General features: G+C 36.5%; 1 protein-coding gene across 2 annotated transcripts in view; it reads right to left on the reverse strand.

Annotated features, from left to right (window-relative positions):
• Elp4 (elongator acetyltransferase complex subunit 4) overlaps positions 1-18,096 on the reverse strand; it is a 212,845-nt gene that overhangs the window by 157,545 nt on the left and 37,204 nt on the right. For both annotated transcript variants that reach the window (XM_036186477.1, XM_036186478.1), the window contains exon 4: positions 8,107-8,235. In XM_036186477.1, coding sequence (XP_036042370.1) covers positions 8,107-8,235 — 129 coding nt within the window. The remainder of the gene's footprint in view (positions 1-8,106; positions 8,236-18,096) is intronic.

An 18,096-nucleotide genomic window follows, 5' to 3' on the forward strand; every position in this document is an offset into this window, starting at 1 on the left:
ACTATAGTCAGTTTTTGTCCTAAATAGTACTGGGAACATAACCCAAGCAAACACAAGGCACCAAGAAGACTCCCATAAAACAGAAAAACTGGGGGGCATAATCATTCCAAAAGATATACAAAACACAATAACAACAAAATACACAAATGAGAAACCAAGCCAATAAACTTCTACAAGCTCCTGGCTCCCAAGAGTCTGAAATGAAAGACATGAGATAGTTCAAGTGCCAGAGAAGGATTTCAGAATCTCACTTTTGAAAGGATTCAAGGACCCATGGAGGAGTCAAATAAGCAGATGAATAAAGCAAGGAAATCAGCTGAGAACTTGGCTAAGAACATTAGCAAAGTAGATGAAAAGATTGGCAACAAGGAAGAGAAATTTAAATACAAAAACAGAGAATAACATTATCAAGGAAACTGAGATTCTGAAATCAACCAAACAGAAATGCCGGACATACATGGTAAAATATCCACCTTAAAAAATGTGGAAAGCACAGACAAACCAGATCATGCATGATGAGTCAGCAATAGGGGCCATGGTAAAGATAATACCACACTTAAAATCAGGAGACCAAACCCAAGAAGCCATAGCACAGAAGGAGCTGAGATTAAAAGCCACGGGAGCTGTTGAATAGCACTATAATAAAATATTTTTCAAATAGAGAGAAAGGAATTGACATTAAAACATGAGGCATTTAGAACCCCAAATAGACATGACCAGGGAAGAAACTTTGACCACAATCAAGATGTCAAAAATACAAAGCAATAGAAATAATATTAGGGCCAGAGAGATGGCTGGGAGGGTGAACATTTGCTGCCAATGCGATGATCTGAGTTCCATCCCTAGGTCTCTCATAGTATAAAGAGATAATCAATTCCCGAAGGGTGTACTCTGACCTCCATCTACAGACCATGACAAGAACACACACTCATTCACCAAATAAATAAATAATAAATATATATTTTAAAAAGAAATAATACAAGTTATAAAACTAGAACATGAACATGCAGGGCAAACATATCAAAATAGCACTATATCTCTCATTAACAACCCTAAGAAGTCAGGAAAACATGGAATGCTATACTTCAAGTCAAGAAAATATCCCTGATGAGTACAGATGAAAAATCTCAATAAAATATGTACAAACTAGTTTCAAGATCACATCACATAACTGTGTTTCATTCCAGGAATGGTGGTTTGAATAAGAATGGCCCCCACAGGCTCATAGAGCAATAGTAATAAAATAAAAATGGCACTGGCACAAAAATAGTCATGAAAATCAATGGAATGAAACAGAAGACCCAAACATAAGTGTGTGCTACTAGAATCATCTATTTTTTTCCACAAATGGGCCACAAAGATACACTGTAGAAACTACATCGTCTTCAACAAATAGTGGTGGGAAAACTGGATGTCCACACTGAAATAATAAAATTAGACCCAAATCCTTTTGAGAATCTGTTCCCCATGCTGGATTACCTTGCCCAAGGGGAGGAGCTTGGTCCTGCCTCAATTTGATGTGCCATACTTTGCTCAAGCCCATGGGAGGCCTGCCCCTTCCTGAATGAAGATGGAGGAGGAGTGGAAGGGGAGAAGGGTAGATAGGAAGCAGGGGAGTGGGGGATGAGAGGAGAGGAGGGAGGGAAACTTCAGTTGGTATGTAAAATAAATGAAAAATATTTCTACACAGAAAAAGAAACAATCAAGCGAAGAGGAAGACCAAAGAACTGGAGAGAATCTTTGTCAGCAATATTTCTGACGGAGGATTAATATCTAGAATATAGAAAGAACTAAAAAAAAAAAAAAAGTAAAAAGAACTAAATGATACAAAAGACCCATTCCAAAGTAGGCCTGGGACCTGAAAGAGAAGAGTTCTCAAAAGAAGAAATAAGAATGGTTAAGAAATATCTTTAAAAAAATTCATTCCAACTTTGAGATTTCATCTCAACCCTGTCAGAGCAGCTGAGATCAACAAGACAACTGACAGCAAATGCTGGAGAGGGTGTGGGAAAGGGGATCCTCATTCGCCGTTGGTGGGATTGCGACTGGTCCAGCCACTCTGTACTTTGTGGAGAATCCTCTAAAAGTTAAAAATAAATCTACCACATGACCTCGCTATACCACCCCTTGGCATATGCCCAAAGGACTTGACCTCCTACTCCACAGACACTTGCTCAGCCTTATTCATTTCTGTTCTATACACAACAGGCAGGAAATGGAAACAACTTAAATGTCCTTTAGCTGATGAATGGATGGTGAAAATGTTGTTCACATCTATATCTATACACATACACACACACATATATATTAGAATACCGTTAAGCTATAAAGAAAAATGAAATAATAAAATTTTCAGGTAAATGGCTGGAACTAGAAAAATTATATTGAGCGGGATAACTAAGATCAAGAAAGGCAAAATGTCTTATGCTCTCTCTCATATGTTGCTCTTAACTTCAGATCTTTGGATGTGAGCATATAATCTGGTGTAACCACAGAAACTGAGAAAGTGAACTGGAGTCATGGGGTGAGAGGCAACAGAGAAAGGAATAGCAGGACACAAGTGGTTTGAAAGGGGAAAAACTAGGGGGTGGGAACAACCACTCTAATTAGGGAGGGGAAATCATGGTTAACACAGAAGGAGAGGGATGGAGGAGGGTAAAATAACAGTAAAGATGCATGAAAAAGTTATAAGGAATCATAGTATTACCTATTTAACTAACATTACATATAATACATATAATTCTATGTGTATACATGTAGTTACCTATAGTTTAAATTAGATTTTCCCAGCTGGTTGACAAAACTCATCCCAAGAGCAACAGAAAGACTCATAAAACCTCAATACCAGGCCTAAGAAGCACCATTCTGAACTGTTGGCCAGGGGAGACAAGAGACTCCCAAAACATTAGAAGCTATTGTTGTACCCTTTGATTGCCCCCCAGAGGTTGAAGAGGACTCCTTATTGCTGAAGATTCCATGTACTTTAGAACACAGGACCCAGAGGATCAGTTGGATCTGATTGGAAAGCCTTCTCTCTGGGGCCTAGGTTTCATGGCACCAGAATCTACCATGCAAGCTCCAAGGAAGGGAAGCAACCAGTAGTCCTATCCAGCTATGATGCTTGTGAACCATAGCAATGACCAGGATGGCAAAATATCCCTAAGGACAGAACAATGGCACACCAATCTTGGTGGTAACTAACAGCTCTCTGATTGGTACTCATGCCTGGTACTGGAAACCTAGCTGCAGCTAGTGAAGTCATGAATCTTGAGGAGAATCTACAACAGCCAACTCTATTAAACAAGTGTAATTCCTAGTTGCATTCTAAATCTATCTTTATATCCATAGCCAAGCATAGCTCTTACCTCTCATCAAGGAAACTTCTCTTTGCAATGGAGACCATTATAGTACATCATGACCTATCAAAATGCAGAGAATAACTGACCATGTGGTTCCTTGCTTCAACAAAGACATCTACAACACAACTCTGATGGAGGAATGTCTTTCTGTATGCTGTAAAAATACGTTGCTCTGATTGGCAAGGTAGCTTAGAGGCAGGTGGAAAATCCAAATAGATAAAGAGAGAGGAGAAAGATAGAGCAGAGAAGAGGCTGCCAGCTGCCACTGTAAGAAGCAAGATGTAAAAGTACCAGTAGCCAGAAGCCACGTGGCAAAGTATAGATTTATAGAAATGGGTTAATTTAAGATATGAGAACTAGATAGCAAGAAGCCTGCCGTGGCTATAGTTTAAAAATAAAATTAGCCTGTGTGTGTTTATTTGGGTCCCAGTGGCTGCGGAAAAGGCAGGTGAGAGAGATTTGTCCTGACCTTGGGCCAGACAGGACACAGGAAAACTTCAGCTACACAACTCCTGGACCTAAGGCTAGGGGAATCATCATGGAAGACAGAATGGAAAGATGGAAAGAACCAGAGACACAGAAAGTCTGATGTGTTTTTCTTGTGTCTCCAAGAAATATCAGGGAAGCTACATCCATTAATTGTCAAGAAGGTGGCTACCTAAACAAGGAAGACACCAAAAGACATAATAACATGGAAAGGGGGAAATCTCAACTACAGGCAACCAAAAAAATGCTGAGAGCTGGAAAAATAGTGGGGAAAAGCCCCACAACTGTTTATCTAATACCAAGTTGTCATCCCTGAAATCATATACATACAAGTAACATTATATGAAATGAACAGGTTATATTTACATATTTATGTATATGTGTACCAAAATTAGTAAAATGAGACTGTAAATCTGAGAGAAAGGCAAGAGTGTATGGGTGTATGGGAGGCATTAGATGGAGGAAAGGGAAAGAAGGAAAATGTCATTATATTTATATTTAATTAAAATTATTAAATTAAACAACTTAAAAGCAAGCTATCTGCAAGCAAGTCAGGAAGCACTTCCTTCATGGTCTCTGTTTCAAGTTTTTGCTTGAGTTCCTAATTTGATTTAGCAATGATGGACCTGTGACTTGGATAAACCGAAGACACTCTTTTGCCCCTACATTGCTGTTGGTCAGTCTTATCAAAGCAAGAGAAGGGAAACTAGAATGTCCTAGTTTGTTTTCTATTGCTCTGCTGAAAACCATTACCAAAAGCAACTCAGGGAGGAAAGGTTTTATTACACCTTACAACTCCAAGCTCAAACTCTATCACCGAGAGAAGTCAGGGCAGGAACTAAATAAAGCAGGAAGCTGGAGGCGGGGACTGAGGTAGAGGCCATGGAGGAATCCTGATTACTGGCTTGCTCTCCATGGCTTGCTCAGCCTGCTTTCTTCTATACCCCAAGATTACCCACCCAGGGGTGATAACATCCACAAAATGAGCTGGACCCTACTATAGCAAACATTAATCAAGAAAATACCCCACAGACCTGACTACAGGCCAATTTGATGTAGGCATTTTTCTCAATTGAGATTTCCTCTTCCCAGATGCACGGGGCTCATGTCAAGTTGACAAAAAAACAAGAAACAAAAAACAAACAAACAAACAAAAAACACCTAGCCACCACACAGAATAATAGGGAAAAGATAATCTCCTGAGCAGAAAGTACTAGGAAAGTGAATAACAATATACAGAAGGAAACTAAATCAGTATCTCTTACCCTGTACAAAAATCAATGGATGGATCAAAGAACTGAATGAATATAAGAGCTGAGGCTGAAACTACTAGAGAAAAAAAGATCAGACACTAAGGCACAGGCACAGGATGGGAAGGCCTCAACAGCACAGGACATCATCTCAAGGATCCAAAAATGGGCTGACATATAATGAAAACATTTCTATAGTGCAAAAGAAACAGCAGAGGAAAGAAACTGCCGACTTTAATGGTTAACAATTTTTACCCACTAGGCATATGAAAGGGGGTTAATATTCATAATCTATAAAGAACTCCAAAAGTTAAACACAGCAAAAAAAAATCCCCAAATCAATAAATGACCTAATAAACAATAGATAAAGAACATGCCAATTACCACTGAGGTTTAAGCATTCCCTCCATTTCCTCTAAGTTTCAACCTGTCAGTTAACTTCTCTGTCCTAAGTAGATGAGCTACATTTCTCCTAGGTTCTCAGTCACATCTACACTAGGCTAAACATGTGACAAACTTTTGAATATACCCAATTCTCCTGTATTAGTTTTTAATATAAACAACTTTACACTCCAGATATAGTATGATACATACCACTTGTTTACTAGTAGACATTTAGGTTATTTTCAATCTTTCACTATTCAAATATGCTGCATGAATGGCTTTTACATATTCTAAAGCTGAGTAAATATATTCATGAGTTAAATTTTGAAGGCTATTACAAAATATTATCCTTTACAGAAGCTATATTTAAAATTTCTCTTAAAATTGTGTGTGTGTGTGCATGTGTGTGATGTATGTTAAGTGTGGACACATGTGGACTCTAGTCAGCGTTGTAGAGTGGGCTCTCCCCTGTCCTCTTGATGAGGGTTGGGTGTGCAAACCCAGGTGGTTAGGCCAGTGCAGCAAGTGCAGCAAGTGCAGCAAGTGCTTTGACCTGCCAAGGCATCCTGCACTCTACTACCGCGTGTGCTCTGATCAGCAAGAATGGAAGTATGATTTTCCCTCTACTGCTAATGAAGTATCTCGACAAACACTTTAGAACACCATGACGCTGGTTAAAACACTGACATGGCAGTATTATAGTTTTAAACTACATTTCTCTTGTTGTAACTGAAACCAGACACCTGTTTAGTAAGTTTAAGAGTCACAAAAATTTCCTCTTCCTATCTTTGCTGACTTGTAAAAACTGAGTTTTCCTCATTCATTCTATAGGATCAAAATACACAAGGAAAATCAGTCCTTATTTTACATATGAGTACAAATATTCTCTAAATTTGTAGTTTGTTCAGTTGTCTAAATCAAAGTTTTAAATCATGTTGTTCAAATGAATTATATGTGTAAAAGGTGAGCTTGCTATTATTTAGTGTGCATATTTTGTACACAGCTGATGGGCGACTACTTGATATTTGCTGACCAAATGAATACATTTAAATTATTAACTATTAATACCTATATGTATTATTAATCACTATGTAGGCATTAGCATAGGTGGTGGACATACAGGAAAAAATAAAATAAACTATCTTCACTAAGAAGTCTCATCTGATGGAGAAGGTATCCGAACAGTGAATTCTAAAGTTCCGTGACATGTGAAATATGAAGTACTGTATTACTTTTCTCATTGCTATGACCAGCTGATCTGACAAGAAATGAGTCTGTTAGAGCTCAGAGTCCCCTTGAACAGTCTGACATGGTGTAGAAGTTATGGCAGCAGGAGACTATGAAGCAAGTCACATTGTTTCCACAGTCAGAGAGCAGGGAGAAGAATGCTCATGTTCTGTGTGCTTTCTTTCTTTCTGTCTTTCTTTCTTTCTTTCTTTCTTTCCTTTTCTTTTCTTTTCTTTTCTTTTCTTTCTTTCTTTTTTAAAATAAGTCCAGGACCTCAGCCTATGGAATGGGACAGTCATATTTAGTTGGGTCTTTTCTCCTCAGCTAAATCTCTTTGAAAGCACAAGTGTGTCTCCTAGATGATTCCAAATCCACTATAATCACTGTAAGTCCATCTCTACTGGATAGTTTTGACACAACTTGACACAAACTAGAGTCATCAGAGAGGAGAGAGTCTCAGTTGAGGAAATGCCTCCATGAGATCCAGTCAAAAGGCATTTTCTCATTTAGAGATCAATGGGGGAGGGCCCAGCCAATGGTGGGTGGTGCCATCCCTGGGCTGGTAGTCCTGGGTTCAACAAGAAAGCAGGCTGAGCAAGCCAGAGGAAGAAAGCTGTAAGCAGCTCCCCTCCATGGCCTCTGCATCAGTTCCTACCCCCAAGTTCCTACCCTCAATGCTTTTGATAATGAACTGTTATATAGAACTGTGAGTGAAATAAACCCTTTCCTCCTCAGGTTGCTTTGGTCATGTTGTTTCATCACAACAATAGTGACCCAGACTAAGACACCATCTCTTATCAATTTAATAGGCAAGGACATCATTTTACTCTAATATTCCACTTCTGGCTCTAAAGTCTCATATTTAATGCACAACAAATTTAGCCCATCTGTAAGTGTCCCAAAATATCAAAGTTCCAATATTACTCAGAAGCTCAATGCCAAAAAGTTTCTTCTACAAATCTAGGCCATCTCTTCAGGAATATCCCAAGGGCTTGCTACACAGTCATCCTTGGCTACACAGGACACTTGTCAGAGAAAGAAAAGGGAGGAAGGGAGGGAGAGAGGAAGAGAGGGAGGGAGGAAGGAGAGAAAGAAAGAAGAGAATATCTAAATTATTCTGTTAGTGCTTGCTGAAATCAGTAAGCTTCAGGTTTAGTGAAAGATAATATCTCAGAAAGTGAGGTGGAGAGAAGAAGACGACACATAACATTGGCCTCTATGAACAGACCCACATGCAAGAAAGCGTAATATCTCTTATATTTCTAATATACAATGGCACAGAATAACATTCCCATTTCAAAACGCCACAAGACCTAAGACCTAGTAGGGCAAACCAGAGAGTCTACAAAGTGAAATGAATGCATTTACAAATTTTAGAGGTAGTCCGTATGTTGACTTGCCTGCATCTTGGGTAGAAACTGATATCGCCAGGCTATTTTCATGTTAACATCTGTGTCTGGTGTTTGAGGATTATGTATATCATCAAGCTCTTTTTTACCATTATCATCAAGTTGTGGTGCAGGGAGTTCCTAAGAAAACAGAATAATATATTATATGGCATCAATGTTAAATATGGTAATTTCTTGAACCATAATGACAGAAATGCTAGAGTTTTCCAATGCATTAAACAAACACGGGTAACTTGTAATTGATTTAAACACAAACAGAATAAGATAGAGATTTCCTTCCTTCATTCCTTCCTCCCTCCCTTACTTCTTTCCTCCTTCCCTCTTTCCTTCTCTCCTCCATCCTTTCTTCTTTCCATTTCTGACAAGTGTCCTGTATAGTTCAGGGCATACTTAAGGATGACAATGAAACTTTCCGCCTGCTTTAATCTGTCAAGTGCTAGGATGACTAAGGTGCACCATCATGTCCAGTTTATGTGGGGCAGAGGATTGAACTCAGGGATTTATGCACGCTGCAAAGTCTTCTACCAACTGAATTATATCCCCAGGCCTTAATATAGACAATTCTAAAACAGAAAAGTAGTATAATATCAGATATAAAGTTCAATGTTTTTAATGAACTATTATTCAAATACATCTGAATTTCTATATTCACAAAAATCAACTGCTATTTTAGCAAGAAGCAAAGTATATATTAACAAAAATATATACTTAAGCAAAGTATGGAATCAGCACTTATGTACTATATGTAGTTACTGTTGTGTTTGCCATGGAATAAAATACATCATTGTATAATCTGTCTACTTATTTGTAATTCTAGAATACAAAAAACTTATTCACTGAAATAATGAATGAAGTAACAGTGGAGAATAAAGACATTTATTTTCCCAATATCAAATTGCTAGTTTTTGCACCTATAAACTTATTTTACTTTTTAAACAATAAAAACAGAAATTAAAATCTTATATTAAATATAGATACTGAATCCCAATTTGTTATTTTGTAAAGTGACCTAGTAAGTAGCTATAAAGAAAACTTTAAAATTATTTTTGTCACATGTTATAATTAAAAACAGCATTTTGTAAGCAAGAAAAGTATGTCTTTTGTTTTTATTTTTTATTAGCCAGAACCACAAATGATGTGGGAATTCATTACCAACTATAATTATATTTTATGTTTATCTAGATTGCAATTTTTATTTTTCAAGATCAAAGACCATTTTTTTTCCCTCTAGGGGTAGGGAGGACAGGGCCACATTATATAAAAAATAGTTCAGGCTGGCCTCAAACTTAAGATCCTTCCTTCTCTGCCTCAAGACTGCTGGGACTACAGACATGTACTGTACAACCATAAGGCCCAGCTTATATGGTTACAATTAAGGAAAAAAAAATCAATACTTTGAAGTCTATTGGTTTTTAATATTTTAGAGTTGTGCAGTTCTCACCACAGGATAAGCTTCTGTTACTGTGATGGAACACCTAAATGAAACAATATAAAATGAGGAAGGATTTATTTTGGTTAATAGTTTCAGAAATATAGTCCATAGTCATCTGGCTGCATTGTTTCCAGGCCTGTTGCTAGGCAAAAAAGTGTAGTGTGGAGGAGAAGAACTTTCCATCTCATGATATCAGGATGTAGGATGCAGGATACAGACAGGTATAAAAAGAATACAAAGATAAGGTATATCTGTCAAAGGCAAATACATAATGAACAAGTTCCTCTAATTAGCTCCACCTTCCACAATTCCACCATATCTCAATGGCCCATTCAAATTCTGAATCTTACAATAGATTAACCTATTGATTAGGTCAGAGCCTTCATGATCAAATCATCTCTGGAAATGTCCTTACTGCCATACTCAGTGAGTGCTGTGCTGTACAAATCTCCCAGGTGTCTCACTGCAACCAAGTTAACAATAGAGACTATCACAATCACTATCCACCTTCAAGACATTTTCACCATTCTGTAAAAATATCCAATGCATCAAGAGCCAGTGTCAGCTACTAATCTTTCTGTTTCTATGTATTTGGCTCTCTTGGACATTTTATATAGAGTGTTACAAAATTTTACATCTGGTTTCTTTTACTTAACATGCTTATACATGTTGTAATATACATCATGACTTCATTATTTTTCATTAGCAAATATTACATTGTATATATATATATATATACATATATATGTATATATGTGTGTACACACACACACACACACACACACTAAATTTGGTTTACTCGCCATTTACTGGATTATTTCTACCTTTGATTGTTATATTACCATGAATATTCGAAATATTTTATTTATTATTTTTTATTTAAAAAGTGTTATATTTGAGTATTTGAAATAATTGTGGCAAACGTTTTTGGTCTTAATAAGAAATCAGGTACAGTTTCACATGATATTGACTTAAATCAATAGATAATGCATTCATTGTTTTGAATAGCAATGATATGATGCCCAGCTACAGGACTGGATAGGCTCTTACCCCAGATGCACTCCGAGAAGATATCATAATCAGAGTCAAACAAACACAACACAGTTTACTGGAATCTGGACAAATGTTCCAAACAGAAGCCAAGAGCTGATATTATCTTATGTAGCTGAAAACATGAGGTCCATGACTGCACATTTTATTGCCACACATATTGAAGAGATATGAGTCCTTGGGCAGGTGGTGACACTTACTTTCCTTGTTACACAAGCCCCTTAACTCCTTAACACACAAGCTGTGACGACTAGAATTTTGGCAATGGCTCAGGCTTTGTACAGTTGCAGTGACTTCAGATGGAGGATGTTGTGGCCTTGGCTCTGACAGTTTTTTTCTCTGGAGGCTACTCAAGTGGCTGAGGGTAGCCATTTTACCACAGAGGAAACCAATTCACTGGTTTATAAGAAATTTTTTGTGTTTATGAGCCACTAGGTCATAGGATAACCTATAATTACCTTTTTGAATAAATAGTAGAATGTTTTCTGAAGAAACCCCAAATTTTTATCATGTGATCAAAAACTGTAAGAATTCCATTTTTGCTACATCATCAACAACACTTACTTTCCTTAAAAAAAAAAAAAAAAGCTATACTAGTAGAAGTAAAATGGTATTCAGTATGGTTTGAGTTTGAATTTGTATTTCTCAGATGACAATGATGTTCAGCCTTTTATCATGTACTGGTTTGGGCATTTGCATGAGACTTCCTTTCAAGTCTATTATGCTCTTCCCACCCCCCAGATTTCTTCCTTCTTTCCTTCTTTCTTTCTAGATCTTATTGCTTCTTAGGATGGCCTTGACCTCCCTATTCTACCTCAACCTCACATGAGCTGGAATTATAGACATTGCCCTGGCTTTTTACTTATCTTTTGCATGCTGGGGACTGAACATACGCCTTGCACACAGACAAGCTCCTGCCTCTGAGCTGAATTCTAGCTCCTTTTTTCCATTTAAAAAGTTTGGTTATCTTTTTGATATTCAGTAGTAAAAATTTCCCTGTTTACTCTGGACTGTAGACGTTTCATTTCTTACTGTAGACTTTTAGATTTTATATTTAGATCTTTGATACATTTCAACTGAATTTTTTAATTGTACTTTATTCTATACATATATGAGTGTTTTGCCTGCATAGTCCATTGTACCACTGCATGCTTGGTGCCTATAGAGACCAGAAGAGGACACCAGATCTCCTGAAAATGGAGTTATGAGCCATCATGTGGATACTGGGAATCAAAGCTGGATCCTCTGGAAAAGCAGCCAGTGCTCAACTGTTGGGCCCTCTTTCTAGCCCCTCAAATAAATTTTTACACATGATTTGAGATAGGAGTTCTTAAATTTTACAAGACTAAAATATTATTAAGTTTCTACCACACACTAAATTTTAGTCTAGGTTTCGAGGCTATTATAATAACCTTAGGAACAATAGGAGAAGACATACATAATGCTTACCTTATTGCAGACATTTCAATTTGATGTTATATCAAGCTTAGGAGGTATTATCACCACACCCCTTTGTGGCGGTTTGAAGGAAATATATCCACCATAGGCTCACTTATTTTAACATCTCTTCCACCATTGGCCATATTATTTGGGGAGCTTTGGATGTATGGCATTGCTGGAAGAAGTATGTTTTCGGGGGCAGGCTCTGAGGTTTCAAAGTCTTGTGACACTCCCAGTGTGTTCTCTCTCTGCTTAAGCTTGTGGTTCAAGATATAAGCTTGCAGCATCCCACTCTGGTGTCACACCTTCCTTGCCTTTATGGAGTCTAACCCTGTGGAACCATCAGCCAAAATAAACACTTTCTTCTATGATTTGCCATGGTCATGGTGTTTTAGTACAGTGATAGAAAAGTAAGAAATGGGCACTGCAGAAACTGTCGCTGTGAAGAACCAGACCATGCTTTTTTTTTTTTTTTTTTTTAATAGAATGTAGAAGACTTTGGAACTTTGGACTAGAAATATGATTAAAGGCTGTAAGTAAAGCTTAATGGGTCATCTTAGTAGGAGCTTGGAAGAAAATAGTGTTGAGAACAATGCGAATTGTAGAGGCCCAGCTCAAGACATTTCTTCCATAGGGGAAAAATATTAGGAAGAAGGCTAGAGGCCATTCCTGTGATATTTTGGCAAAGAATCTGATTGCATTCTGCTCTTGTCCTAAGAATTTACCTGAGGATAAATAAAAAATTGATGGACTAATTTCTTTAATGCAGGCAATTTTAAGGCAGCATAATATTGATTCAGTGGTGTGGTTATTATTAATGACTATTATGTGGTCTACAATGAAAAAGATCAAGTGAGACACAAAGAAGTACAGAATGCAAAGCTTAAAGGGAAAAAAGAGCTCTGCTAAACTTCATGTTGGTACCAAGGCTTGTGCTGAAAAAGGTCAGCAGATTAACACCAATAAAAAATCGCCTCAGGTTTAGCACAGAACTGGAGAGAAGATAGGAGTTCTTAAATTAGTACAAGACTAAACTATTAATAAGTATCTACCACACTTAGATACTTAATACATTAGGGTAAAACCCCACTCAAACTTCCAACTTTTAAGAGAAAAAGGCCTTAAAAGGATCTTCTCTCCCTAGCAAGCAACTGAATACAAAAGCTGCTGCTAATGTCAATCAAGGTTAGGGATCTATACCAAGCTGGCAGTACCCTTCATGTGGTGTTGGCTTTAGAATCATGAAGGATGGAAGAGGGAAGGGGTTTTGGAATCTTCTCTCTTTGAGAGAGCTGCTGTGCATAATTCTACATACAATTACTTCAGATTGTATACAAGGTACAACTATAAACAAGTTTCATATATCTCTGTGTAATAGTATATTACATATACTATACGTATGTTACATGTAAATAAATAAATATATATATATATATATATATATATATATATATATATATGTAATTAGTAATATGCCAGGGTCAAATCTACTCTATTCAAATGATGAGGTGAGCAGAATGAGGACTGTAATACTCAGAGATTCAGGATAAGTAGCACCAAGGATCTTTAATTTGCCCTTACTTTATTTTTCATGTTTCATATTTTATTTTTAGAGTGAGGAAGTAAATATTTTACTTAAATAGTATAAAAATTTAAATTTTAAGAATTTATATATTTAGCTTGAAAAAGCATTTCTCTCCAGGTATAATTTCTAAAGTTTTTTTCTTGCTCACCTGCTACTTTCTATGTTCAATGAAAAAATCCTAGATACCAATTAGAATACTTCATGATTTGAACTAGTTTTGATGTCATATATAGTAGTGTATCAGAACTATTCATACAATCATTGATCTAGAATTATGCTATTTATTATGGCTGCCTCTACCTATATATCACTACTCAAATTTAGTGAACAACAACAACAACAAAAATCAGTGTCTCAGTTGCACTACCAACATTTTAAGTGTGAAGGCTCAAATAATTAACTATTCTGCTTGTCAGCACAGGGACCAAACATTTCTAGCTCATGAAAAGTGCTTTCTCAGTGTAGGCTGGAAGTAAGGAATAGATTTATTACTGCTTAAATGTTTACTGTGTAAACTATGAGGCATGGACTTTATCCCTCAACAACGATCAGTAAGTACCACTACAGAGTTGCATAAAAATTAAAACAAGATAATTCATTTTCAATATTTAAAGATGTTGTATGTTTTCTAGTCTCCTTCATTCCACACTGATCTTAAGAAAATTGAATCATGTGACACAGATGGTAACCTTCCTTCTTGGCCCCAGAACTGCTTCTGTGTCAGGCCTTGTAAAGCTATTGTCTCCCCTATCTTTCCAACTACTTCACGTTCAATGAGTATCATGCACATTTTCATAAGCTATTTTTAATCCCTTATGAAATGAAACACATTAGAAAGATTTTGTCCTTTCTTTTCCCTCCCCTTCCTCTTTCTTTACATGTATGTTATATAACACATCCATATAATGAATTTATCACTAAGTTACCTAGGATGCCCTGAATTGGTGATCCTGTTAACTCAATCTCCTGGATGCTGGAATTAAAGGTGTATACCACTATATCTGGCTTAAAATTACTTTCAAAAACCTATTTCCTAGTATCTAGCTGTAAGTCTTATGGACATTTTAAAGTTCTAAACAAAAAAAGATAAAACATTTTTATTGTATTTACTTTTATGAATAATACTCAACTATACTCATAAAAATTACACTTACTGAAGTTACCATAGAAATAATAAGTAATGGAAACATGAAAGAGCAGAACAGCCAGTCATTTATTTACTACCCAAGGATAAATAATTTCAACATACTTGAGTATTCCTCTCCTAGTTTCTTCTCTCTCTATATATGCATGTGTGTCTACACACATTCTCATACAAATTACAAGATACACAGTGATCATTATGTATACTAAGCTAACTTATGATATGATCTTTGCATATTATTTATTAAGCACATGATTTTCAATGGCTTAAAAATATTACATTGCATTGCTTAATCAAAATTCAGTTCACCACTTCTGTCTTGTGGACCTTTTGGCTGTTTCCAATGTGAAAATACCACAAGCATACTTTTTTACACCTCTGTGTCTTAAGTGATCCTCTCTATGAGATTAGAGAGAAAAAAAGATGAAAATAATAAAATAGTCCAGTTTCTACCACTTGGCTTTCCTTCATCTCAACAACTGACTTAATGACAAAAGAAACCAGTAATTTCAGAAAGCTAGGGGCACCATTTGTATGAAAACACAAGGATCACTGAAAGTCTTTAAAAGGAACTGGCAAGACCCTGAACCTCCTCTATGTTCTCCGAGAGCCAGGATGGCACTCCTCCCTCCTCTGCATCAGAAATGGAGGGCGGAACAGACAAACTCTGAAGTAGAAGCAGAGCAGAGATGTGGTAAGATGATGGTTTACTGAAGACCTCTAAGGGAAGGGTGATCCAAGTTCCACTACAACACATACAAAACCACACCACACGTACAGTACACACACACACACACACACACACACACACACACACACACACACCACGTACACACACATGTACACATACACACATACACCACACACACATATGCACACATGACTGCTAGACTGTCTGAACAATAGAAGTCATTCTTAAACAGAACAGGCAAGACGTCAGGAGATTGGAAGCTTGTTAGAGATGGATGAGCTTATGAGCCATAAATGAACTAGTTCACAGGTTATGTGCTCAGACACAAAGTCCCTTTAGTTAGTTTTTTGGTCCTTTACCACTGAATACAAACAGAGAGAAATCATCAGATACTTGAGAATATCATCTGACATAGAATTCAAATACCAATATAATTGAGAAAGAAATAGAAATGATGCCAGGGGAAAATGAAGAACTTTAAAATGTGCAAAAAAGTTATATAACAGTATGTAGAAATAAGGGCATATTAATTCAATGAAAAACTCAGGGGAAAAAAATCATCATTTATAGAGGCTAATAGAAGATTTCACAGACAGACAGACAGACAGACAGACAGACACACACACACACACACACACACACACACACACTGATCAGAGCTGGAATATAAACATGATCAAATCTCTTCAAATAACCAAAAGTGAAATAATGAACAGTAGGAACAGGATTAAAAAAAAATCTCAGTAGTTAACATGTTACAAAATTCCAGTATGAGTACTCTAAATAATTAATATATCAAATCTTTAAAAACAAGCATTATTCTTCATTTTACATATGAAGATTGGAACACAAAGGCTAATTAACTTGTACAAGGTTACAAAACAATAAACTTAGCATTTGAGTTTTAGAAGCCTTGCTTTATTATAGTGGTATTTTATTTGTACTGAAATGTGATTTTATTTGTATGTTAATAAAGTTGCCTTGGGGTCAGAGCAAGCCAGAGCAGAAGCTGGGTGGTGGTGGTGCACACCTTTAATCCCAGCACTTGGGAGACAGAGCTAGGCGGATCTCTGTGTGTTCAAGGACACAGCCAGCATGGCGACACACGCCTTTAATCTCAATACCAACCATAGAAGACCAGGAGGTCTGTACAGACAGGCAGTGACGAAGAGGTCATGTGGCTGGGTTTCCAGCCAATGAGAAGGCAGAACAGAAAGTCTATATAAAAGACAGGACACAAGAAGTAGGTCTCTTGCAGAGAAGAAAGACAGAACAGCAGTGAAGGGTAAGGTTTTCAGCTCTCAGCTATTGCTCTGACCTCTTGGCTTTTAACTCTGCAATTGGCTCTGTTTCTTATTTAACAAGATGGTTACAGCTACACTTTATGGTTAAATTTCCTTTAATTTTTTTAATGTCACACTACATATTTACTACTATTCATGAGTGGGCAAAGGCAGTTTTATTATTACAACCCCATGACAGTTATGGTACATTTCTTAACCATTACACCAAACTGACTCTTGAAGTCTTCCCATTCACAAATCCTTGAAAGAAATTTTTATATGATGCTGGATTTAAAGGCATATGAAATAGGTTATATGGATTAAATATTTACAGATAATAACGATAAAGAAACTTAATTCAAAACAATTATTTGACAAGTGTATTTTACCAGTTATTAAAGGGGAAAGCGAATTTGCATGCTAATGAGAGGGATGTGCTTGTTACACAATGAGTTAAGTCCAAATATCTGATACTGCATGACAAAGAGGATTTTCAACATTAGAAGTGATTGATAGTTTGATTGTATAATTAATTGTCAATGTTGAGAAAGCTATTTCCTATAAGTACTTAGCACAAAATGCCATAGTATATGTATGATCTTAAGTCCACCCTGGAGTTGCAAAATAGTATGATGGTATGTTTATGTGTAATATTCTTTCAATATATTTTGATAACTCGACGCTCCTTTCTTCAGATGATGCTTGCTGAAATGGGGATGATGGTACACTCATCACTGTGGATGTATTCCACGATCATTACCAGGGCAGAAGACACAAAGTTACCACTATTTGTACATCTACTATTAGCTTTCTTATTTTCCTATGTATACATAAAATTCAAAACTGTCAATCTACTTAGAGACACTTTTAGTCATATTATTTTCATAATTTTTTTCTTATAGATACTGAACTAAGATACAAAATTTATTAATTTTCTATATCAAAATATAAAACCTGGGGTTAGCAAGATGGCTCAGCAGGTAAAGTTATCTGTTGCAAAGGCTAATGACATGAGTTCCATCCCTGGGACTCACGTGGTGGAAGGAGAAAATTGACTCCCACATGATACCCTCTGCATGCCAAGGCACACGAATACACACAAATAAAAGAAATAAACATAAAAAAGTTCGAAATGAAAATTTGGATTATGTATACTTTACAAAGTCTTCTATTAAATGTTTTAGAAAGAAAGCTTACAATGATGAATTACATGAAGACAACCATGGACTGTCTTTATCTATTATCTATTAATATTTCTAACCATAGATATTAGAAGATTTCCCTTGTCAGATTCCTTTACAAAGTGAAGTTCAATGTTTACCCTACATCTGGGTATTCTACACACAAAATTAACTC

This window comes from Onychomys torridus, chromosome 4 (assembly GCF_903995425.1).
Source record: "Onychomys torridus chromosome 4, mOncTor1.1, whole genome shotgun sequence".
Lineage (NCBI taxonomy): Eukaryota > Metazoa > Chordata > Mammalia > Rodentia > Cricetidae > Onychomys > Onychomys torridus.